At 41.6% G+C, this 27,121-nt stretch overlaps 1 protein-coding gene across 1 annotated transcript in view; it reads right to left on the bottom strand.

Moving 5' to 3' along the window:
* Positions 1–368: 368 nt before the first annotated feature.
* The window catches only part of tiam1a (TIAM Rac1 associated GEF 1a), a 65,536-nt gene continuing 38,783 nt past the window's right edge, over positions 369–27,121 (bottom strand). The window contains exons 14-29 of the mRNA XM_050040130.1: positions 26,552–26,633; positions 26,193–26,279; positions 20,903–21,115; positions 19,581–19,714; positions 10,354–10,578; positions 9,130–9,198; positions 8,869–8,994; positions 7,658–7,766; positions 7,097–7,276; positions 6,837–6,955; positions 6,116–6,224; positions 4,966–5,024; positions 4,461–4,557; positions 3,235–3,322; positions 2,968–3,140; positions 369–2,868 (exon numbers count right to left, since the gene is read on the bottom strand). Coding sequence (XP_049896087.1) covers positions 2,201–2,868; positions 2,968–3,140; positions 3,235–3,322; positions 4,461–4,557; positions 4,966–5,024; positions 6,116–6,224; positions 6,837–6,955; positions 7,097–7,276; positions 7,658–7,766; positions 8,869–8,994; positions 9,130–9,198; positions 10,354–10,578; positions 19,581–19,714; positions 20,903–21,115; positions 26,193–26,279; positions 26,552–26,633 — 2,538 coding nt within the window. The 3' untranslated portion in view covers positions 369–2,200. The remainder of the gene's footprint in view (positions 2,869–2,967; positions 3,141–3,234; positions 3,323–4,460; positions 4,558–4,965; positions 5,025–6,115; positions 6,225–6,836; positions 6,956–7,096; positions 7,277–7,657; positions 7,767–8,868; positions 8,995–9,129; positions 9,199–10,353; positions 10,579–19,580; positions 19,715–20,902; positions 21,116–26,192; positions 26,280–26,551; positions 26,634–27,121) is intronic.

The raw sequence follows: 27,121 nt of genomic DNA, 5'->3' as shown, positions 1-27,121 counted from the left end.
GCTTTCTACCATGGTACAGCTTTACTAAATCGAGCCTCTCCTTTCTTTTAAAATTTTAACTGCATCTACACTTTCACAGAATTTGTTCAGTTATTCATCAAAATGGCTTTTGAGCCTATATTCCATCCTTTAACATAATTTAATTTAGACTGCAATTGAATCTGCAAAACGGTCCAGCATCAATCATTTTTTATTTGATCAACTGAATGTGATCTTCCAATAACTTCAGTGAGGCAGTTATGATGTTAATAAAAACGCTAGGTCTCCCTTTGAAGGTGAAAATATGCTTACTAAGCTCTGTACCAGTGTCGCAGATGAGAAAATCTGCAGCACATGTGTGTTAAATGAAAAATAATTTCACACAGACCTAACTTTAAAAAATTTATTTTAACATAAAAATGATAATACTCCACAGTTTCATGTACGAACACAGTTTTTTTTAAAAGTACAAAGGGAGGAGTCAAAGGGGTTCTCACAGGATTTGCCTCCAAGGCCTGGTGATTGTACCTCACAGTCTGAACATCCCTACTGGGAATCATCACCCAGTAAGCTAAAATCTAAGAAACCAGCATCATAATAAAAAGACAATAATAAGAACATCCAAAGTGTATTATTTCCCTCCACTCTCCTTACACACTATGAATCAGAGTAGCTGGCAGATCCCTCCCTCCCCTCACAGTTAGGTATTAAGTGCATGTTCAATACATCCATTAAGGTGCGCATGACTGTGTTGAGCTCAGCAATCAGCGTGTTGTTGTGATGACATAAAGTGAAACAGCACAGCCTGGTGGATAAGGGAAGAAATGCAGGAGGTGTGAGGTGTAGGGATGGATGTCAAATGTCATGGATGTGAAGCTTGTCTCAGGCAGCGTCTCTGTGGTTGTGATGCTGCTTGAGAAAAGGTCAAAGGAGATGGAGAGAAATAAAATGTCTGAATCAGTCAGAGTATGACAGGTCAACTGCATGATTGCTCTTCTCTGTGGAGTTACAGTACAGTCTAGCATGGCTCTGTTGAATACCTCCTTTCAAAACAACAAAGAAAATTCAAGTAAAACAGGATTGCTGTAGGAATTATTATGCTATTTGTCAAGGATGTGGAGCATGAGGAGGAGAGGGTGGCCTCTGGGGCAAGAAAGGATACAGTATATTAATAACCTTAATGAAATCCATTAGTTACCAAAATAACAATGGCATTTTATTTTAGCAACAAAAATATAGAATGGACATTCATGTGAAGGGCACAAGCTTGTTTCTGGCACCAAACACACAAAAGGTGGTTTGTAACACTGGGCAGCTGAGTGTGGTGTAAACATTAAAAATTACAGTAAAAAGGCAATAATTAAATTAAGAATAGTAGGCTATCTTTTAAAAAGGATATGCTAGGAGACAAAAGTGAGCTTCAAAACGTTTTCATACAAGAGGTTAACGGCACTCTATTGTACTCCTGACTATACACCGATGTGCAGCTGATATTAAGTTAAAACAATAAAAAGCACGATAAAGCTAGTCGGATCTCGCCATCTTTTTACACAGCAGTCGTTAAGCCAAAAGCCCCTGAAGAGAAGTTCAGTAACACACAGCCCTTGAGTGTTAAAATACAAACACAGTTTCTGAGTCAGAAAAATATAACACCCACATTCCTGTGTTGAAAAATAGACATTTTTTGGCCAGGAGAATCACAGCTCGGTGGTGACGTCTCTTCAGCACGTGTGCACAGAGCAGCAGCTGCCTGGAGTCTCTGTGTCTGTGCTCCTGTGTACTCAACAGTGTTCATACACATACTTGTTTGTTTACTCGCGTGCACATGCAGTGCTGTTATGTTCATACGTTCACATGTAATTCCACAGGTGTGTGTGATGCCTGCGTCCAAAACAGTGAGGACCGTGTAGTCTTTTGGGTTCACTTTTAAGGAGCTCGGGATGAGAATCTCTGAGTACATTTTACCTTTCCTTACTCACTCGGTTCAGTATTTCGGGATTGTCAGAACAAGGGAGATGCAGGTGAGGCGGGGAGAAGAGGGTTGTGTCGTGATACAGGGAGGACTGGCTGAGGTGTAATACCTTCTATATACAAATACCTCCATATTCTACATATTTAAAGCTTGTATTCAATCTTTCCCCTTTCCTTGCACTCCCACTTTATGCAAAAAGTGAAAGAAACATTTGTCTCCTTTCTTCATTTTGTCGTCTACAATTCCAGATCAGAACACGTCACTGTTGCAGCTGTTAGCAAAGTCATCCCGCCTCACCCAGATGACATCATGGTCCTTGTTTGTGGCCCCCTCCACAGCACACTGCTTCAAAGGAGCAAGCTTTAGAGTCGGGGTTGCACTGCGGGACAGAGAGACACCACAGGAGGTGAAGGAGTCTACTGAGCCTGAATCATCACCGTGCTTTATTCGATCGACTTCCTCCTCCTGCATCACACTCAGCATGATCCCAGCCTCTGCCCGTCCATTCAGGTTATGGCTCGGCATCTCTCTGCCCTGTAGGTTGAGTCCCTCCATTTTCCCCTCCAGGTCAGCCGGTTCTGCAGACGCGGCCCGGACAGACTTGCAATACTCGTCGTCGTCGCTCAAAATGTCCGTCTCCTTCACCTGCCCCAAGTCGATGCACTCGCCCTGGTCTTCATAGCATCCCAGGTCGAACTGCTCCTCCACCCAACGGTCCGTGTCCTGTCCTTGAGGTTTGTGGGATAGAGGAAGAGAATGCTGGGACAGCAAGGGGTAGGAGGAAGGGTAGGAGGAGTGGTGGGAGGTGTCTGGATCGTTGCTGTTGTTGTTGTTGCCATGGAAAACCAGGTCGGTGTCGATGGTGAAGCGGTTCCTCACCAGCTTCCTGCGGGCCAGCCTTCGCGATGGAGCCGATGCTAAACAGACAGATAATCGATATTTTGTTTGTTAATGTCATGTACAAACATTGTAGGCACTTCTCCTGTGAACTAGAAGCTACATTTAAGCTTTGTCACCTGCTCTGTTCATGGAGGGCCGCATCCCTTTAAGGGCACACAGACGTTTGCCCCCAAATGGGACGTACTGCTGGTTGGGGGGCAGAGATTCTGTCTTAAGAAGTTGGCGGCGCTGCTTTTCCCTAAGGATGGAGTGGACTGCTTTCAGGAAGTCCTTCTTACTATCTGGAGAACTGCAAAATAGACAAAACACAAGAAATTAAAAATAACATACAGGAGAAGGTTCTCTTGTTTGCAGTTTTATGTAGTTTTAAAAAGAAATCATACCTGCAGCACAACTGGAAGGTTCTCTCAGGTCTTCCTTCAGATTCAGATCTTGTATGAACTATCTCACACACTGCTGTACCCTCTGAGTCTAAGAGGGAAGAGGGATGGGATCCACATTTATAAAAACATTCAGTTAATTTCCGTCATCAATTTCTTTCCCCTTAACAACAGGCCATTAGGCAGACAAACGATAACACTTGAGCTAAATTGCCAGAGGGTGATTTAAGGTTCATCTAGGACAGAGATGTGAAGAAGATTGCATGCAGACCTACTAATAGGTATCCATCTGTTTTGTTTATATAGGTTGTCATTTATTTTCTGTGGAGAGAAGCGGCAACACCGAGTGGACTCGGGAGCCTCTGAAACCACTGTCAGAAAATATTGAGTCATCAGAGACAACCTCTGTGGTTTGGGACGACAGGCTCCCTAATATCTAAACGATCTTTAACTATGACCTCAACATAAAAATGCAGAATACATTATATTAAAAGAACAATATAATTCAAGCTTATGTCCATTTTTAAGTGGTGATGAACTATTAGGGGAAGGAGCAAAAATATAGTTCAGGCACTAATAAAACACTAACTGTAAAGTCCAGTATCTCCCTCGTAAGACTATATTAACTTTGATTAATCACAGACTTTTGGTGCAGATTCAACGCACATCTTCCCACAGAATAATGTGTAATACATTTATGCATGCAATAATACAATCTGTCGCACATGCAAAAACCTAAAATCCCTTCATAACTTTCCCCACTGAACAGACTTTCATTATGGAGACATCTGGCTGACTGACAACATCAATTATGAGGTCTATGCTTCCCTGGCAAGAGAAAGTGAAGTCTCCACATGGTGCCTCAAAGAGCTTTGTCTAAACATTTCAGTTCTTGTCCATTACATGTTTCAGACTAAAGACCGGATAATTAAAGTATTTTTCTGATGGAATTTGATCTCACAGGTCATCTATTCCAATTATACTGCAGCTTTTTAGTCACTGATTTTTTCTAAAACTGAGCAAAAACTTATCAGAGACTAAGCACCTACGTTTTGTCACCTTAACCTGAAAAAGTGAGATAATCGCTCGAGTTTGGTGTTTAAATAAACTATTAAATTGACCATTTACGAAGCTGGAACTGACCCCAAAAGTAATCCTAGTTCCGAGACAATTACGTTCAAGATTAAAAATGACATTTGCTTCACATTACTGTATTTCAATAGACTTACTTGCAAGGGCACGGACTTGCAGAGAGTCTGTTGCGATCATGTGACGGAAACGGAAAGGATCTCTGTCATCGCTCACAGACGCGCGGTGAGACGCACCCTGAAAAAGAGAGACTGGTTGGATATCTAATACATAACCACTGCAATACATCGACATGACAGCAGAGAGCACAAGAGTGCAATGACAGAAGGGGCGGTTTCACAGACACAACCATCCCCTGTACTTCACTGTACAAATGGAACAGTAGTGTGTGCACATAAAGTCTCTTCAGTCTGTTCAATTGCCAATAAACACCCTCATTCGATTCAGTCTATTGTCCCATGGTGACAGACATTAACCTTAATTTCTTTGTGGTCTCAAGGCACCACCCAAAACTTTAAAAAAGCAATTTAAAAAAAGCACTTCAGAGGAAGCCCAGAGCCTCAATCCGCACAGAGCATCCAACAACAAAGTGTTTTTCTGACTGGATTAATCAACAGAAAATGGGGGGAGAAAAAAAGTACTTACGATTTTTTTCCGGTGCTTGGAGCTGTCTTTGTACACAAATACAACTGCTGTTTTGAACACTAAATGAGGGCAACAGAGAGATGGAAACCATTAGGGGGGTCTGCATTCAGTCACTGCATATATCAAAAGATTTTTCATCGCTACTTAAATTGCTACAGTGACAGCTAGATGCAGCATGTCAATGGACGCTTTTAGTAACATCTTTCAAGGAACAAAAAAAAGAACTCAAACTACTGGCATGCTATACCAGCAGCACAAAAGATGGAAATGGACCAAAGTCACGACATTGCATGCACAAAGCCACCACTTCCACTCATAATCGCCTCACAAGGAAAAGCCCTTATACTATGTAGATGCAATATTTATACCCAGAGGTGTCTGTGCTGAGTGACATTTTTAGAAAGAAGGCACTTCTAGGTGTGTGAGAATTTCATGTGATCCCATTAATGTAAGGAAAACATGCCGCACTTCCCGTGATAAGTAAAAAAATAATGCAAAGATCCCTCGTGTTATGTGCCCGACACTGTTTTCCTTTTACCGAGTCTGTTTCCTCGCCGTCTGAAATAGCACCCAGCATCACACTATGCATGACAGTATTATGTGGGGAACAGTAAAGTGCCATCTACATGCAAGCGTTAAGATACTCTTATATACAGTATGCAGTGTTTCTCAAGAGCAGAGAGCAAAAGACATACAGTAGAACTGCTATTTCACTGAAAAGCATAACTGCATTATCTTCTGTATATGGAAATATTTTTGAGTTGGTGTTTAATACATGGGGATGAGGTCTTAAAAGATCATTTGTCCATTTAAAATTCTGAAAATGTGACAACATTTTTAAAGTTATATAATGTTTTGACAGGTCCTGTGCTTGATGATACAAAAAAGGCCTGTCATCATCTATTTTGTAAAGATGCATATTAAAGAGTTTGACCTAAAATGAAGCCTGTGGAACTTTTTAACCAATCATAACTCAAATTGCACACAAGTGGGCAGCTGTAATTACGTAAAAGGTCTCTATTCCCGTGCACACAGCTGAAACTTTAGAAATGAAAAAGTGATTTAAATCTAAGATATTCCCATAACATAAGGACAACAGAGGGGCAGAATTAATTCTACAACGTAATCCAAAATCCACATTAAGCCTTACCAAAAGCAGCCAACTCAGGATCCTTTTTGCTCTTCACCAAAGAGGCTGGAGGGTTGATCCACACCACAGTGGAATGTAACAAAAGATCCCCCATTGAGAGGTCAGCCACCTGAGAAACACAGAAGTACTTCAATTCAATTCACAGCGATTCAATAAAACTTTATTGATCCCGAAGGAAATTCTTGTGCCAGAGAATGCTTTAAATTACACTAACACCATGTACAGTAACCACAATAAACGAGCACAACTAGGAACAACCAGAACAACCAGTGGGTTCCCCGGATCAGGGTCACTCACTGGGCCTGGTTTTAGAAACAATAGAGTAATAATTATCTGGCAATATATACAAATATACAAGATAAGAAGTGTTTTCAAGGAGCCAAAATAAAACCAGTGCCTAATAGCATAAAAAAATAGGAGTAACATTAGTACTGTAGTTGCTGAAAATGAACTAAAATGGTGGGAAAAAAAGCAGACTGTGCCTGATAATCAACATTATATTGACTATGAAGTAGCAATGAGAAGCAGTACTGCACATGATTTGAGAAAATAATAGTATTTATATTGCCAGAAAAGTAATATTGCACATGATAATAACGCAATAATAATAATAATAATAATAATAATAATAATAATGCAGATTGTGACGTATGAAATTAATTCATTGGATGATTTAGTGCATCTACGTTGGATAACCTTGGATAAAAATGGTCATGGTTACCTCTTTTTTATCTGCCGTCTGTTCGTTGATGAGCTGGTCGAAAACAGCTCCGTACTCCTCATGAAGCTTCTGCATCTCATTGATGTGACTCGCAACTTTGTTCATGGCCTTCATTGCAACTGAAAGGGAGAAACATTCATCATCTCTGAGTCATAATGACCGTAATTTATTTTATCATGATTAATTATAGTTCCATGGGTCTGGAGCTGATATAATACAGTTTCACAGCAGTTAAGTGCTATATCAAAACACTGGCTTACCATCTAGATGGTAGTGTTCCTCACTGTCGGGGTCAGTGAGAGAGTAGAGCTCCCTTAGCAGCAGCGGGTACTTCAGGACCCTCTGGATGGGTTTGATCAGGTAAGACTCCAGAGTGGATGAATGTTGCTGTCTTGGGTTTCTCTCAGCCAGGAAAGCCTTGAAATCTGGGTCGGTCTTTGCTGGAGTGGCAGAAATAAGAGCATTCATTGGCAAGCAAACACTGAAACAGACACAGACGACTGCATCTAAAAGATAAGCCACTGTATCTGCTGAGAACTTTAAACTCAAGATGAAAAATTATAAACAGGTGGCCATTTAAGTGTCAGGTTGGTGACCTTGGTAGTAAATGCAGAGGTTCATTCAAATGCCTCTCAACTGTGTGAGCAGCTCGCCCTCTGTACTGCAGGGCATGTGAATAAAACAACATCCTCCCAGTACTACACAAACCCTTCAGCTATCACATGCCACTGATGGTAGAGCGCAATAAACTATTGTGCAGCTATCAGAAGAGCATGTGGTGGCTCAGTGCTTGATGCCAGTCCATGTGTGCATGTTCTTACCTTTAGCCAGGACCTTTGGGACCTTGGTGTGGCTGGCGCAGAAGGCGCTGTAGATCTTGAAGCGATCAGCATAATACAGGAATGAACCACCCAAGGAGAAAAGCACTTTCTGCGGAGACAAATTGCAACATCATGCTATTACAATTGAATTATCTTTGCTTTCGATTAAGGCTGCATTACAGTAAATGGGAATTACTGTCTCTCTCGAACTGCAGGGTCCTCCCAAACAAAACATATTCACTTTATATGTTTTGTTTGGGAGGACCCTGCAATCTGAGAAATGTAAGTCAGGACAAAACACATCTCTGTACAACTGCAATAACACCTTAAACCACCTATGTAAGGAATACTGTACAGCAACTGGCTCATTATTATGAGATAAACTCCAACAGGGTGATGCAGGACCCTGACCGAAGCTGTGTACATTATCCTGCTTATTACAAAGCTACTCACTAACAGTGTTGGGGAGTAGTGAACTACATGCAATTAAACTGGTACTTTAATTACATTTTGCAGTAGCTTGCTGATAGTTCAGTTACATTCATACTGCAGAGTGTTTCAGGTAGTTAAATTACTTTTTTGGCAATTGTTTGCATAGATAACTACTGAAACTACAACCAATTTAGGACCATAAAAGAAAATGAATGATTTTATTTTACTATGGCTTCTCTACTGTAATTGAACCACCTCTGACTACAGTAAGTCATAGGTAACCTACTGATTACTGCTGTTTATTAATAAATGTTCAGAGTTGTTGTTGCATACTATGTAAGAAGGTAAGAAGCTACCTCAGTAACTCTGCTTGGTGCAACCCCCCCCACCTGGACACTAGTTTCTGGAAGGCATATTTTAAAGTAGTTTGAACTAACTTTTCTGAGTAGCTTTAGATACCCAAACTAGATTTCTCCTGCTGGTAGCTTTCCTGTAATTCCAACTTCTTCCAGTGTGAAGTAATTGGTAGCTTGGTAACTTCCAACGCTGCTTACTAAGAAAGTCAATAGTTTGACCCAGTATATTCAAAAATTGTTTAATTGCTTCTGCTCAGTATCTATGATCAGAACTGTGTCCAAAGTGTCAGTATGTTACCCATATCCCTTTAATAAGATAAGTTGACCAAGTAGCAGTGAGTTCTAATCAGCAGCACCAAATGAATTAACCCTGAAAAGTAAAAGGTTAATGATGCATAGTTCAGGAATTCAACCTTGCCTCACCTTAAACTGCTCCACTCTTTCAAGCTTGTCCAGATCTGGCACCAGTCTGATCCCATCTTCCAGCGTCCGGAGAAACTCCACCTGGAACTCCACCATCTCCCCGAGGTTACCGAACAAAACGTCCAGCTACAACACACACAAATTGTCACTCTGACAATGCTGCTACTTTAACAACAGTGTCAGTTTTAAGGGTTGTGCATATCTACAACAATTTGTATGCAGATTTCAATTCTTGTAATACACAAACCAGATAGAAAGTACCTCATCTTGTGTAAGGAAGCTCTCTTTCTGCAAAGGTGTCAAGTAGCACTCTATCAGGCAGCTCAGGTCCTGGAAAAGACAAGGAATATAAAAAAAGATGAACCTGTGATCAGATGTTCAGGTGGAATGGGAAAGGGCATGCGTGGGCACCTGTTGGCATGAAGGCTGTTTAATATGGAGTCATTACTTAGGATTTTAAATAACAGGAAGAGAACAGCTCTCACAGGTATGAACATAACTCACGCTAACACGTTACAACCAGCTAGAGGCTGGACAAAGGGGAGGAGAGCACGAGTTGTAGGCTGCTTAAAAGAACCTTAATTTACATAACCAAAGGCAAAGTAGTGTAATGATAAACTAAATGTAGTGAAACAAGTGAAGAGAGAGACTGGCTGCTGCAATCAGCTTATATAGTCTTGCACCTAGACCAGGTGAGCTGAATCTCTGATAACCCAACTTCACGCACCAGGCTCCTGGAGGGACAGACCTGCTTGGAGAACATCAACCCCCCATTAAACAGACAAACAGACAGTCAGGTGTCATTGCCAGTAGTTGATGCCAGGCCAGCTGCCGTCAAACACTGTCAGCTCCTCTCAGCTGAGAAGCCCAAAGTAACAAAGCGGTCTTCATCTCCATTGCCTGTACATTGAGCTCAGCCTGAGAAAAAGGTGAGGGCTAAATGCCTCCCCTGTTCACTCACTCCCTAAAACAAGGGCTTCAGCTTCAACCTGCTCTCAGTCCAGCTGATCGGAGGCAGGCTGGACTTTCACTATTGACAACACTGCTAAAAACGGCAACTACCTAAAGACAGCATGAGGTGGAGACCGCACATTGTACTGAAAATAAGCTCATTTTACCAAACTAAAGGGCAAATCAGTACAATGACAAACTAAATCCTAACAAAACCAAACAGGGTGAAAGTTGGGAAAGAGAAACTGGCTGACTGCCGCCAGTTTATATACTCTTGCAGTCAAACCAGGTGAGCTCAATCTCTCTGATGTTCCGCCCAGCAGGCCCCTGGACAGAGAGACTTGCTCAGAGAGGCATGGACGATCTGCACGCCTGCATGCCTATTGCATTGATCATGACACTCCCAACAGTTTTACCAGAGCAGTATAAGCCTGTGTGTCCATTGTCAACGAACAGACACAGATATGACTCACTAAGCATTGATTTTTGTGGTAAATATTGTCTTTAAGGAAGTTAAACACAGCTTGTACTGACTTTGACGTAAGTCTTCTCTGTCTCCACCAGTTCATTGATGACCTTGCGTAGTTTGTCTGCGTGGGAGAGCTGTCTCTGGGCGGCAGCGCCTGCCGTGGGTGGTAAAGCTGACACAGGGCTCGGGGAGAGGGACGACGAGGACGAGGAGGAGGAGGATGACATAGGGCACTCCAGGGGATTCATGTCATGGAGGCTGCGGCAGAAAGCAGTGACCTGCTCCGTGCTCTGTACAGAAAGAGACAAAGAACATGTCAAATTCTACGCATCTCTTAAAGGGTAATTTGATGTCAGAGACGGCTGCTATTAGTCCATTTGACATGTTAAAAGGTACTTGTTCTCCTGAAAACTACTGTGAGAGGACAGGGAAATAAAACCGAAGCAAAAACAAAAGACCTCATGTACTGATGTAGACTTTTGTAGAGTAAAACAACACAATATCCATGATGTTCATACACAGATACATATAACAAACTGTAAAATGTGCACCACCAACAAAACATATACTACCTCCTTGCTAAACCTGCCATAACAACACCCACCTACATCCTTGGTGTCAAAAATACCAAGCATGAGCAGACCTGCCAGGCCAAACTGGTACAATGGAGGTAGCCACCTCCTTCTGGCTACACAGACCAATATTGGTTGAAATTGCTGTTACTCTAAAACTCAAAAGTCATACAGTGATTATTCAGACTAGGCTTTGCAAAGTGAAGGGAAATAACTTCTTCAGAGCTGAGATGACTCATCATCTGTACTGATGTGCAACAGCAGTTCAAAAATTACAGATTGGAACCCACGCAAGAACATAAATCAGATCAAGAGGTTCTGTCCACATCCAATAGTTTCTTTCATACTCCCAAGGCTGTGAAGGTGAATGCACAGTGCGTAGGCATTAGAGACAAAAACTAGGGAGAAAGTGACAGGAGCTTCATCAAAAGAGAGAGGCTGGATGTGTTAAGGCAAATCTGAAATGTACCGTGAATAATACAGCAATATTTTATTCCTACAACAATGAAAACAATTATTAATCTTTCCAATGTCTGCAAATGCAACCTAGTCATCAACTTCCGATGATCAAAAATTTCACTATCTCTGGATTTATGTCGAACATTGGTGAGTCTGTGGTTTCATGGGATTGTTTGCGGGCCAAGTCCAGGCAGGCTGTTGCGCGGACTGTGAGGTCTGTTGAGAGACAAAATGTACAATTACATCTTCTACTCAGCCAGGACTTGTACATTAAGGAGACAATTAGAATCTCCGTGAAATGTGGTCGAATGAATGTGCTCAGCCCACACACGGAACGCTAATTGCATTTCATGTCTCATTTAATGTAGCCCCTGTAGAAGACCAACACAACACGCCGAACTTAACAAATCTCACCCTCATTGTACTGAGTTTCCTTTCTTCTGAGACATTTGAAACTCAAACAAGTACAGTGAAACCACCGCAAAGTAATTAAACACAGTGAGTCATTACAGTGGAACTCGTTGTGTACTGCTGATCAGGTGATGCAATCCAAAATCTGTATCTGCAGGAACAATCTGATAATCAGCCATTGTTTAGTTTTACAGGATTAATGTGTATAATTCAACCCTGCAGACATCAGTGTTATACATAGGGGCACCTTTGTAAAAACACTTTGCCTTATTTGTGTGCATGGGGTCAGTGGAAGTGTTTATTATAATCAGTAAAAACAAACTGCGCCTGTTTGTGTTTCTGCTGCCTGATTTACAGACAGCTGGTCAGCTGGGGGACATGGCTTGTCTTTGCTGATTCCATGGCTTGTCTCCTTTTGGACTGCAGCAATGACAAACACAATTTTCCATTGTGGTATTCAAACCAGTTTCGCAACACTGCTGGGTCCACACACACACACACACACACACACACACACACACACACACACACACACACACACACAGAGTTTGACCGACATGCTGATATTGAAATTTTGAAGTCTAGATAAGCTCCCTCAGTCACTTGAAGGAAGCCACAACAAGTAAAGCCATGGAATGCAAGTAAAATGACATTTATCTATGATATATAATCTACAATAATACATCATATCTGATTAAATCCTTGTCCATGTTATTCACACTGCATTGTGCACATCACTTACAGATGGTTAGTCATGTTAAAACAACCAAAGTATTTGCATTGCAGACAATTTAAACTCCAAACTGATCTCACTTAAACCGACACACACACACACGCACAATGTATTATTGAACATGTTCAGACGACAAATGACGAAACGATCAGTGTGCAAACAGAGAAACTGATCCACTCTCTAATCATGCCTTTGAGTTTCTATACACACAGAAACGGAGCAAAGACATTGACAGTCTTGCCACTCGTAGGCGAGGTCTTGCCCTTGACAGCCAGAGGAATTAGTGACCGCCAAGTGACAGATGGAGCAGCGACAGAGACAGATGACAGCGGGAGATGGAGATGCAGGGATGGCTGCATAATTCTTTACCAGCACTCCTAATTAAGAGGCAAAGAGGAGCGTCTATGCACAACTTTGCAGCCTGCGACTTAATTCTAAATGGGCAGCATCAACATAATAATACAGAAAGAGGTGATACACATACCAGTAGATAGACTATTTGGATTTTAGGGATTAAATTAAAAATGAGAAAAACATCATTAATTGCACTCTAAGTTTCTAAACGACTGAGCACATCTGATAATATATGTCAGTAATTAGATTTGCAGCAGTGATGATTGTTTAATGCCACAATGAGTCTAATTCATTCCATTAAAATATAAATAGGATGATATGATAAGGTCTGAACACTGCAACTCATGTAATCACAATGTGTGATCAGACACAAATCTTCCACTAATTGTCAGAATGGGCTGCTCCGCTACATGTAGGAGTTTAACCTCTGACCTCAGCACAAATGGCACCATCACATAATCACTGACCGCTGCAGGATCATATCCACAACACAAGGGATCACAGACACTCACACACACTCACTCACACACACACACACACACACACACACACACACACACACACACACACACACACACACACATACACACACACACACACACCAGAATGCACGGCTCACCAGCTGTAACATATCATAGATGGATTCGGTCGAGTGTCTGGAGACCCTGCTCCTCCTAAAGGCTGACATGCTAGCAGGTCAAACAGAGTTCAAGGAGGAGTCAGGTGTCCATTTCCTGTCCTGTCTTTCCAGTCCAGGTAGCTTCTGTTCCTCTGTGCCACTCAGTGCCGCAAGGATTTATCTTCTTCCGCGTCCAAAATGTACAACTGATACACTGTGCAGGATGTATGGCTCTTCAATGTGTCCGACCAAACTGATAAAAAGTGTAAAAGTAAATGCCTGCTATTCAGCCCTCACAATACCGTTGGTAAAATCATTACTGTCGCAGCTGAACAAACAGGTCGAAACACAGATTGAATAGAACAGATTGAAATAAACAACAGCGTGTTATCCTACAGCATCTATCTTACTCAATTCCCCAGGACTGCCTCTGCGTGCTCCCCTGTCATCTACCCGTTTCCACTCTCTCCTCCTCTTCTTCGTCTCTCTTTGCCACTGTCCTTGCTGCCTATCTCACTTCTGTCCAGGTGCTGGAGAGCAGCAGCAGCACCATAGAATACAACATTAAATAAGATCAAACACCACATCCTCATGAGAGATGGAAGAAAAGAGGGGAGGAGAAAGGAGGGAGGAGAGAAGGGGAGGTGAGGAAGCAGTGGGTGGTGAGAGCCAAACACAGGAATACAGGAACAGCACAAAAAGACAACAGGCATCTGGCTTCTCTTTCTCATCGCAACTCAGAGAGACTTATGCCAACACACTTGAGAAAGGAGCCTGACTAAACAACAGGTAAATACTATGCACGAGCTCCTCCTCATATTTAAAATGAGTCTCTGAAATTCCCAAAGCATCAACCTTAAGGAAGCAAGATTACACGATCGAAAGGAACAAATCTGGACACCAATTTGAAATAAAAACATACCCAGCACAGTAAGAAATGCCCTGACGCGCAGAACATCTCCTCCTGGTAGTCACAGCAGCTTGAAGTATATTCTACAAATGATCTCTGATACAAGTCCGACTGGAACTTCAAGTTCTCATCCCATGATTGCTTCGATCTAAAAGCCTGAAATTCACTTTCCAGCACCACCTTTGTCAATCCAGTGATGGCTCACCACACCACACCTGCTGCACACTTGTCTTCAGAGCAAGCGTTACATAATACTTGAAGGAATAAGACCATTCCTCACAGTCCTGTCAGTGAAGATAGGAAAAGAATGTAAAGGCTGTTGAACATGAAGGTAAGGCTAAAGATTTTCTGATTTGTGGCCACAGTCTTAGTTCAAAAAGATCTTTGAAAGATCTTTGCTGGAAAAAAAACTTCAAGACGTATAACCTTTTTCTCAAATGTAAGTGTGGTTTTATGACGTACATCAAATCTGATATTTAAAAAGTACCTTAAAATCAGTTACAAGCAAATGAGCATACAGAGTGTGTACAAACACACAAACCTACACACATGCAATACACCACACTTTGACCTCAGAGATGTGAAAAACACAACAGCTTAGCAGAGCATATTTAACAGTTAGAGGCAGGCAGCAAGTAAATAAAAAGAGCCCCGGCAGCAGTACCTTCTCTCTAGTCTCTCCGACACATGCATTTCCTAACCCAGAGACAAATCTTTACTCTTTTACAAAATGTACTACCTCTCAGACCCGCCCTTCGGAACAGAGACAGGAGTACAGCACGAGGGAGGAGCGTGGAGGCAAGCACAAACCTGCTCTCACACCCGTCAGCTGGAACCGCGCACACTGAGAGCAGGGATAAACGGAGATTACACAGATCCACATAACCTGGCATACACAAACACACAGCACACACTGATACACACTTGGTGTGTTGCATTTTGACATGAAGCCTTATACACTATATATAAGTAAACAGAAATATAGCAATTTTGATGGCATGGTGTACTTATGCTCAAGGGCAGGCATGTACTTGTCAATGTCAGTGAACACAGAGAGGGGGAAGGGAGGGGAGGGAGAGTCTTGAAGTTCAGTTTCATCTGAAATCAGGGAAACATGCAAATCCATAAATCCCCCCGAGGAATGATGGGATATACGCCATGACAGAGAGAGAGAGAGAGAGACAGAGACAGAGAGACAGAGAGACAGAGAGAGAGACTTTAATCATTTAATCTGAAGTGAAAGGATGATTATGTTATGACATGACTCTTCACAAAGCTGTGCACGAACAGTTAGTCTTTGAGGGAGATCATTTGCACACTGCAACACTACAACTCTTAGAAGTTATGAGAGTGACGCAAGTGTCAAGTGCAGGGATTTTTTTTAACTTTCCACAGCATTAATGACAGAACAAAAGATAATTCATTTTCAAGTGAATCTAAATAATAGCCTGTATTATCATATATTACATACATCCCATACTGTAGAAGACTTTCTGTCGAAACGTCTGTGTTTCTGGTACTGCCACCCAAGTTGGTTTATTAAATTTACCAAAAGGACATTTGTGAATGCTGGCATTTTCCCCTTTTTCGCTGTTTTTGGCCGTGCACCTTTCGAGGGGATTTATTTTGAGAGTGCTTGCTTCTTTCCTACATTATCATATATTACAAACACAAGGAATACAATTCTATAAATGCCTGAATGCTAAAATATTCCAATCAATATTGGTAATCATACTTTTAAATTTAATTTTGGAACCAGATCTGCTCTTGGTTGCATGTTTACTGTTGTTGTCTTGCATGCATGGCTTCATGAATCAGCAGCACAGTGCTCCCTCTAGTGGTAGACTGTGAGATGACAGCAACAACTGGGACAAAGCTGGAAGGCCAGATTAGAGGGCAGTGACAAAAGGCAGGAGATAGGGTGATTTAAAAGAAAAAGAATACAAAAGATTTAACATCTAAAGCTACTAAAGCTAAGTCTGAACTACAGATATTCTGAACTTACGAATTCTCAGTGTGTAGTCTGTAACTACGTTAAACAAATGCACTGCATACAAGGAGCAATTTAATCAGGAGTGAATCAAAACAAACCCTGATGAAAACTGTACCCCCCACCCCTCGCAGACTGAATTATGCATTTCCCATTTCAAATACCCCTAAGCTAAACTGATAGAGGTTTGTAAATTATAACCAGCACTTGTCAGTGAGGCTGACTACACCTTGGAGAACACTAGCAATCACCGGCATCTCTATTATCGCAAGCAATCGTCGTTTTATTCTCTGGTTGGTTTATCATATTGAGGAGGTGGCTCTGTGCTTTGTCTAAAATAATGAACCTCCTTGTTTCCTCCGGCTAGCCAGACACTCATTTATCTCCACTAAATGATGTGAAACACTGCGGAGAATGAAGTAATTAGAATGTGGGGATAATTAAAATTGTCCCACTTTGCCTCTTTTTCCTCAGTCTTGCCACCATGTGACCACAGGCGGTGGGTGAAATGAGGTAAGACACAATCTTCAGCACTTTGGAGGCTTTCCAAACACGAGAGCAGGGGAAACAAAACCGTGATCAACATGAGCAAAAAAAAAAGGGCAACCTAGATTTAAAAGGATAAATAACATGGTTGTGGAAATTCCCAGGGATTCTGTGGCAAGTTTGGATTATATTTGTTGACAAGAGGAAGCGTCCAAGTGCTTCAGGCTCAGGTCAGGGCCTGCAGTCGGCTGGAGAGCTAAGGGAGCCGAGCTGTTTGAGCGCCAACAGCAGCCTCATGTTGTTTATGGTAAGGAGCAGCAGGGGGTTAGCGAGGAGGAGGTGGGTAAACAAGGACAGTAAGTCAGGAGAAAACTGGAAGGACGGGAGAAAAGAAAGAGAGTTCAAAACAAAGATAATGAGACAGCATGATCAGAAAGGACAAACAAAAGAAAATTCACTGAGCTGTCATGTCTGACACAGGACACGGTCACATTGTCGCTTTCAGTTATGGGGACAAAATATATGACAATACATCACGGTAGAAAAACAAGGGTGGAGAGAAAGGAGGATGAAAAGGGAGACTAACACAGACAGCAGATGGAAATTAGAAGAGAAACCAGACAGCACACGTTACACTGGAGCAGGAGCAGGAGGTGAGAGACTGAAAGGTGAGATGAAGATCATAGATTTTCAGAGCTTTGTTAATACTGTAGCACTGCTCTGATGTGCTGCTTTGCCCTACATTGTCTTGCTTGCATGGCTTTTATTTTCCTTCTATATTCATGTGGAACAGGACCTGATAATAAACCAAAAAGCACATGTCTAAGCATTAAATAAAAAGGGACGACATTACAGACAGGGTGGGCAATATCCTAGACTTCAGCCTTCATTACTGTGCCTCCAAAGAGACTACATTGTTTCACATGGGGGATCTAGTGGTATAATACACCATCAAACCTCTTGGTTGATGAACAAACATGTTGTATTAGACCTAAAGCCTGTTTTTACTTAATTTGTATATGCAAATGTGTCCTCATTTAATGGTTATAAGATGCTACAATGAGTTTCCTTCAATCAGTAAAACCACGTACAGCTACCCTGACACTGGCGACATTGCATAATCTTTTAAACATTAAAATGATTAAACTAAACACTACTCAGAAGGCGTTATATAAAGATTGCATGCTGTGTTTTGTGTTTTCTACTGTTTCACTTATTAGAATACATTTAAATGGATTTCTTCTTGCATGTAGAAACACTACAAGCTTAAAATAGCAAAATCCTTTAAATGTTAATTTGTGCGGCGGTTCAAACAGTTTTGTAAAGTTTAACGAGTTTGGAATCACTGGATGTTTTCCCCACATCACGTGCACCAAATCCAGTCCCTCCTGCCAGCCCTATCTGTCGGTATTTCTCTCATCTTTGCATACTTTGCTTCCAACTAATAATGGCACATTGGAGTCACAGAACCACCACTGTCCAACAGGACTGGAGCTGGCTCTGACCTCACCCATTATTTGGCCCTCGAGACTGAAGCTCACTGACACATATCCAAGAGAGAACACAGCCCTGTCCCTTCCCTTTCCTCATCTTTTGTTCATGTCTGGGCTATCGAGATAGAGGTCCAGGAAAAAAAAATGTTTCTGGTGGTTACTGGTTATCAGACATTGCCATGGTAATGGAAGTGACAACCGTATCCAAGGGAGACCGGCTGGCACACGGCGTGTCCCAGCAATCACTGAGCCGACCCTGATCAGACCAGACATAAACTTAATTAGACAGTGATGCCGTTTGCTCACTATTTCACTCACCTGTCTGTCTCCATCTCTGTGCTCCGGAGTGCACACACATCCAGTGCATACCATGCACACATCTGTTCATGTGCTGGGTCTGACACACGAGCTATTCAACGCACCACAAAGTAGTCATGTAATATGTTGTCAGCACTCTATAAAAACTAGTCTGTTATTTATTTGAGAATAAGATTACAGTATGTTGTAGGTGAAATTATAAATTTACTGCATGAAATAATCATCGTGTTGGACTTGAATTTACTAACAAGCAACTTCAAAGCGAGTATGAGCGTGTGAAATATGGTGTAATGGCTGTGTGTGTGTGCCAAACCACTTACACACTTGTGTTTCTCGTCTCAGATCTTTCTGTCCCAAAACACCCTTTGTGTAAAGGTCACGAGTATCACATGGGAAAAAAAGCCTCTGAACATCTTCCAGCTTTCAAGCTACATGCTACACACACAAAGAAACACCTGACACGAGGGAAGAAATATTTAGCGTAAGACCTGCCAGACAGTTTTTATATAATCATAAACACATGGTCAAGTACTGGTTCAAACATACATCCACAATGTGTGGGATTGTTGGTCAGTGATATCAGTGTTCTCCTTTTCTGTCTGACAGATCTGAGATCAGAAACAGTGAGAAATTAACCACACTGCTGCTGAAGCTAAAAAAAAAAAAAGTCAGCAGGCTGAAAGATGGCAGCACAACAACAGAGCTTATCAGCCACTTCAAACACCAGCATTGATCCACGGGTCACACACACACACACACACACACACACCAAAACTGCTGGTCTTTATCTTAGTCTGCAACAACACATCTGACAGGGGGTGTATGATACTCCATCCCCTGTAGAACTAGACTGTGTATCCCCTGCTTTGTTGCATGTGTGTGTCTATGTATGTCTGTCTTAGTGTGTACATGTATCTAAAGTTGTGTCTTTGCTTCCCATATCTTACCTTCTGTCCAGTCCCCATGCAGGTTTTGTCTTCCGGATGATCTCCGGGACTCTGCAGGGTCAGCTGAGATCCTTCCTCCATACTCTCATCTGGGCTCTCCGCCGTCAACCCCGACACCTCATCCAGGATGTCCTCTACGATCAGAGACAAAGGACAGCACTTACTAGGGAGCAGTGTTTACACAAAATATATATATCATAGATACGCTTGTGTTTTAAAACAGCAATCTGTAAGAAGACATCCCTGTTCCTTCGCACATTGCTTTCTCCACCCTATAACCCTCTGCGTTTCCTATTACATGACTGTATAGTCTCTATTATTTCATCCATATCCGTGAGAAATTTCCAATTTATTTCCTCTGTGGTGAAGGCTGCTTGTGTGCACCCATCTCCTCTTAAGCATGACATCACCAATAACCTCCATCTGGCTGCTGAAGTGTTTTTACTCTCCGTCTGACCCCTTTGCTTATGGCATATCCTACACAATGACAGCTCCACACTGCTGAGGGATTCATATTAATATTCATAGTGCTCCGAGTCCCTGTATAAACAATGCCAGCTTGTCAGCTCGTGCACTGCGAGCCCCAATTTATAAAAGGAATACAAATGGTGCCCTTGCACGGATGAAAAAGAGCAGGTCAGAGGAAAGCTGGCGGCTGCCTGCAGGTTAGTTATCAGACAGCATCTATGCATAATTAGCAGGTCGCCCTGTTCACTCTCGGCTTAAAAAAAAAAATCACCATCTGTATTTTCTCCCTTTTTCCGCCACACAAAGTCGGGGGTATAGAGGATGTATGATGGTACAAGACAAGAAACATGAATACAAAACAAAAAAGCACATTAAAGGAGCATTGCACAATTTTAGATTCAATCTAAAAGGGTAGCTTTGTTTGGTGTTTCAAAGTTTCCACTGATCAAACAATCTTTCTATGAACTGTTGAATTTCCCTTCGGGGATGAATAAAGTTCTTTCTATTCTATTCTATGCTGTCAAGTCATGGATATAGTTAGCATCAGTAGGGTTATCTCTGATCTAACCCTGACCAGACAGAAACACTTGTTACATAACAGCACAAAGCACCTAAGTGAGATTGTAGTGATTCCTGTGACTTTAAAAGGCCAGATTCCATGTCAAAGCAGCAGGTCATGTTTTACCTGATTTGACGGCCCTGAACGAACTTACGTCATAATTTGAAACTGAAAAAGAAGCTCACAATATCTGTCACTAGAGGACACTGTTTGTATACATCATCCAACTTAGTTCAAAACACAAATAATGACAACAATGCATCCAAAAACTTTGTTGTAGAACAGGAGGCTTTACCTTGGCTCTGGGAGAAGATGTCTGTGGCTGGGTCCTGCTCCCCATCAGAGCGCCGGGGTGGAAGGGAGCACAGCACCTGAGGGTCCAGCTGGGGCAGGGTGCTGACGCTCAAGGTCAATGCTTGGTTTACAAACGCAGCCCTCATGTCATCCATTTGGAGGGCAGATGCAGGTTTACCATTCAGCAGCAGAATCTCGTCCCCTGCTTTCAAACCTGGTGGAGAGGACAAAACAAAGTGAGCTTATATAGGTGACTCCTTTAATGCTGACAAACAGCACATTGTGTCCTTTAAAGTGGCTTAATTTTGGAGATAAATACACTGCAAAGACAGAGTAATAAAAGCAAGCAAAGGATTATCTGTCAACAACAGAGCACCATCCAACACAGCAGCTTTCATGTGGGCCATCAACTCAAGAGTGCTAATGTGTACAAATGATCTGCACAAACAAAACTTCAGTGCCATACTCCTCAACAGCAGCTCTGTGGCTAATCAGACATGTTGGGACTCTAATGTGTTCCAGTGCATTAAAAATGCATCCCTCTGTGCATGTTTGCTTGAGGCAAATGCTGATCTAACAAGACTGGATGGTTTTAAGAAGGACGGTGCAATTCCTGTCTATTCCTGTCCTATCATCATGAAGATCATCTGTGTGGGACTTTATATATTGAAGAATCCGTGAACTTCAGTGGAACAAACTCTGCGTTTCGAATTGCGTACTTGTTCTTTTGACTTTATGTACTGCAGCTGTCCTTACAAAGTACATACTGTTGCATGGAATATGCATACAGTCAGGACATACTCTGCTTTCATGTAGTGTCGCAATAATTAGAAAATTAGTTTCAGACTGGGTAAATTAACCTGAACGCCCCCTCAAGTCAGAACAGCACCTCGGAAAGTAAGCGAAAATTTGGGTCCATGAGTTGCCGAGTTGACGTCATATGCGCAAAAACATGGCGGATGACAGCAAATGTTTAGCTGATGGTAACAAACTTTTCATTAATTCACATATTGCATGTCAATTTTTTGCTCCAATGTATTTTGTAATATGGTATTAGGTTGTAACCTTAGTTTCTGTCCATGTAGAGTGACCTAGATTAGTAAGAAAAGTAAGCAATGGTCAGGTAATGCAATATTTCATTGGTTATAAGGGGATATACTGGTGCTGCAATAAGTCTGAGACAAAATTATGTTTAACATAAAGCTTCAAACTGTTACCAACCTATTGTTTAAATGCTCTCAGCAATAAACACAAGACACATTTTTGTAGCATCCATATTTTTTCCATATTACTACTTAAAAGCTCATGAACACACAAATGTTGAAAGAACGGCTTCCCAATTCTGGAAATGGGACCATCCGAGGAGCACATGAATGCAGCATAAAAAAGAAAAAGTATGCTATTTGAAATGTAGCAGATCTTAACATTACCATTTGACGTTACCTTGGAGATAGAACAAAACGCCATTGTCCGCCAGAGACAGACGTTTGCCCTAAGTGTTCTGCTTTTGCTACTTTGCAATTCTGTACTTTTAATTTTAAAGTCATAACTGCATACATTGTAGATTATTTGAGATCGATTGATTGATAGTCATCACGACTTCTGTCAGCTGTCATTGAGCTGACACCTGTCTGCTCATTCAATGTGACGTATCTTTCGCCGCGCAAAGGATTGTAGGTCAGAATAGCAAGAAAAAAATTGCTGCCTTGCATACTGCAAAATGCAACCGGATGCAGTAGGACATCCTGGTATTTTTGGCATACTGCACCTGACATGCTATGTCTTGGGACATTTCTGGCATCCTAAATAGTACAGTATTATGGTTAATGGAACGCACTGACTGCTTCAGCTTGAGGCTTTTCCTCTTGCCCCTCCCCTCGACCACCTGTGCCTGGCTCTGGTAATTGAGAATTAGCACTCAATCAGCCAACCAATTAACAGACAACCTAACCCAATAAAGCTGATTGGTTGTGACAGCTGTTTAGGGGACCTGACAGCGGTCTCACCTGCCCCCATTGCAGAATTAAGAAAGACAAAGGGTTGCACATGAGCACATGTTTGCTTGCTATTGTTTCTTCAGTCTCATTATATAGTAATAGAAACAGCAGACAGTCTCTGATATGGCTATCGTAACGCACTGAATACTACAGACACACACACAGTTACATATATAGACACACAAGGCACACATTTAGCCCTAAGTTATGACCTAGTTGTCTGGGATGTGAAATGTCAGCTGTAGCAGAGTCTTTATTGGACAGAGATAACCCCTCTGGCCATATACTGCTGAGTATGTGTATGTGTGTGAGTGTGTTTGGCTGTGTGTGCTGCATGTATATGTGTCTGTGTGTGCGCTTCTGTAGGGGGAGGGGGAGCAGGAATTACTGTGTGTGAGACAGAGAGAGAGAGAGAGGGAAAAGACCCTTTGGGGCTCCTTGTCCAGAGATGGCCTGGTTTCTGCGTATACCCTGCAGAAATTGAAGCGTGATTTCTTTCACTCCCCATTCATTCTCCTTCCTCTTAGTAAAACACATGCACGCATACACAGGCTCATCCCGACGTACACACAGACCTACTAATGTTGTGCCTGACATACTTTATTCTGTGATTCAGCGAAACATAGTGTAATCTTACAAAAAAAGATGCATTGTGTTGTCTGGATGCCACAAGCTTTATCTATCTCTTCTCTACTATAGAGGCGGCGAGTTAGTGCAGCTGTATCCTCTGGCAGGCTGGCAGCCTGCTAAGCTAGCAGCTTTTTAGATTGCTAATGCACTGGAGGACACAATCTCACACTTGAGTAACCTTGGTCTGACCCTGGGGCACAGTAGTGGGGCACGTTATTTTCTATACATTAGTGTTGTATCTACAGAGCGCCCGTGTGTTTTTCAAATGCATTAGGTCTCTCCGGCTCTGTTAAAAGACACGGACTAACAAATGGGGGTCGATCTCGAGATTCGTCTGTTCAATCAGCAGGCTGATGCAGACAAAGGAATGCTGTTTTGCTCTAAGGAAAGAAAAGAATGCCGCATATTTAAAGCACCTATGCAATCTTTTTATTTTTCATGGATCAAGGTTTTGGCACATCACCTTCAGGTTAAAAGCCAGTCATCATCAGACTGATAAATTTAGTGTACAGGACAGGTGATTAAAGTCTTTTTAGACAGGCTGATGCAAGCACCCAGATGTTTTTTTTATATTTTGTAGTTGCTGGTTCATATCATGTGGACATACTGAAGTTGGAGGCCTTTCTTGGCAGTGAACGACCTCTCTACGGACTCCATTTCTAAGTTGATGTTTATTGCCTTATAAATCCTGAAAAAGGCAATATGTTGATTCATAGAATTTAAATGGACAGTTCACCCCGAAATAAAAACCACATATTTTTCCTCTTACCTGTAGTGCTATTTATCAGTCTCGATTGTTTTAATGTGAGTTGCAGAGTGTTCAAGATATCGGCCATGGAGATGTCTGCCTTCTCTTGGATATAATGGAACGACATGGCACTCGGCTTGTGGTGCTCAAAGCACCACAAAAACACTTTAAATGAAACTCAACAGTGATGTCTCTAGAGAAATCATGACCTGGTTACTCAAGGTAATTCACAGACCTGATTGTGAGCAGTTTCATATGCAACTATTTTTTTTTCTACTGATCTACACTCACCAACTGAATCACCGTGCACAAGGAAGCGTGCATCTACTCATGGACGAAAGGCTCGTGCTCATGACAGTGAGAGATGTAAGCATTAATGGCATCTTCATTGACTGAGCTGTAACGTGAGCTAGCTCATAGGTGCTGTCAGTATCGAACTATAAGTTAAAATGTTATCATGATTGTTGTTAATTTTGACAGCTATTCTATATTTAGTTTTAGTCTTGAGACAAAAACACTTCATAGTTTTAGTCAAGTTTTAGTCGCCGAAAATTCGTGACATTTTGTCAACTTTTAGTCAATAGGTTTTCTATATGTTTTTTAATATTAAACTAATCCAGTTAGGCTAATTCATGTATCAGAAATTAGCATCATGGTGACAGGTTGTATAAATATTTCACAACAACTACAAACAATTTCTACACATTTACAAACTGTCATTTCTCCAGCAGTTTTTGACAGGTTTAAGGGGGGATTTATGAGCACACACTTACTGATCATCATTTGAAAAGCTCAACATCTCTCTATTTATGCTCTCAAAACCTTTGACATCACAAATAACTAATCTGAGACAACTAGGATTTGTACCCAAGCACAGTGGTTTCCGTCCATCAATGTGCTATGTGCTAACAGTTTCGTCAAGCCTCGTCTGATCAACGAAAACTAAACATAGATTTAATCTTAGCTATTATCATCAAGATCTATTTAGCTTGTCATCGTCTTGTTTTCATCATTGAAAAAAAGGCTGTTGAAAAATTTTTGTCATGGTTTTTGTCAACAAAATTAACACTGGATTATTGACTCACAAAAATAATCTAGACTGATAAATAGCACAACAGGTAAGAGGAAAAATGTGTTTTTGATTATGGGGTGAACTGTCCCTTTAAAATAAAAAGCCTGCATCACAGTAATGAGTGTGCAGCTTTCCCCTCTTTCCTTTGACGCCTACATGCAAGTCAACACCTTTCTAGACCAAATAAAGGGAATTAATTGCATGCTTAACAGCTGTTGACTGTTGCCAGTGTTTCTGGAGCATTTATGTCTGTGTGTATGTCTTTGTGTCCGGGCTGACATGCAACAAATCAATAAGCTATTAAAACAAAAAAGGCTGGGAAAACTGTATTTTTGATTTTTATGGTGAACTGTCCCTTTAAAATAAAAAAGCCTGCATCAGAGTAGTGAGTGTGCAGCTTTACTCTCTTCAGTTAACATCTACCTGCAAGCCAACATCTTTCTAGACAAGGTGTGCACTTTCTTTCTCTTCACCTCTTCTCTTATCTGTCCCGAGCCACCGGGCTTCTCACTCAAACAAAAGAGATCTAGCTTTGTTGGCTCAGCATCTGATGCGATGCAGTCACACAAGGCTGCACTGATAAGACGCCATGTGGGATCAGGTGTTTCTCAGGTCAGGTGTTTGGGTGTTGAGTGTGCAATGTCAACTCAAGAGAGAAATATGTGCCATGCTTTTACATAATAAAATCATAATAATACATAATCCCTAGTGTTATGCATACAGGTTCAGCAATAGTACCTGTCCTGGATTTGTGTTTTGTTTTATTTATTTCATCTTCTATGTACTGAATGTGCAATAAAATCCATCCTTCGTGTTTGCTTGTTAATAAAAAATAAATATGTACCTTTAGCAGAGGCCAGTCCCTCGGCTTTCACTTCAGTAATATGAAGCTGCTGCATCCCATCCTCATCTATAACTGCCACAGAAAAACCTATGGATGCGGATAACACGACACACAGAGATTGAGTCATTAATTCTTCCAGCCCTCTTTGAAAAATCTCACTTTGACAGTGTGAACTGCTGCCTCGTAACTACCAAGCGATTAGATCCACTTTAAACTAAATGCACTCACACTGGGTCATACGTCTTTAGTGACTAACAAAGCATGACTCAATGAAGTCTATTAAAAAATCAATTTGATACAGAATTTAAGAGTATAACAGGAACAGGTTTAAAAAGGGATATTGTCAGAGACAAGCATACCGTATCCAATGGTGCAGGACTCTGCTTTGTCAAACCGGATCACCTTGGTAGCTTTGGGGCAAATCTCAATCTCTTTGTAGAGCTGCAAACACAAGAAAATCATATTTAATTGGCATAAAATGGAGGATGGCGGTGTTGTTAAATGGAGGTCAAGGTCATGTTATCACTCTTAATAAAGAATGGATAGATTCATGTATTATTCAGGCTCCTTAACGGAGCAATCGCACGTGAAGGTTGCGGGGTCAAAATCCAGGTCAAGTCTGAGAAGTGAGTGGGTGCTCAGACGACGGTTTGACCTCACAGCGGGCGAGAGCATAGACACAGCTGTGTGTATGAAGCAACAGACGGGGGACAGGAGTCTGCAGTGTGTAATGTGCTTCGCTGTGGAGAAAATAATAATGTAATATCATAGACCAAGGATGAAAGAGGGTGAAATGAGTCACTGATCAAAGCAGGGAGATAAAAGACCTCTTGAGGAAAAAGAGCCAGTTATACAATGACTTTGTTTTGCGACTGAGTTCAGTGTATCACCTACAAAACACCGTCGCAAAGAGAATTCATTCTGGGGTT

This window comes from Epinephelus moara, chromosome 3, assembly GCF_006386435.1.
Source record: "Epinephelus moara isolate mb chromosome 3, YSFRI_EMoa_1.0, whole genome shotgun sequence".
Classification (NCBI taxonomy): Eukaryota; Metazoa; Chordata; class Actinopteri; order Perciformes; family Serranidae; genus Epinephelus; species Epinephelus moara.
This window is presented reverse-complemented; position numbering and strand designations above follow the sequence as displayed.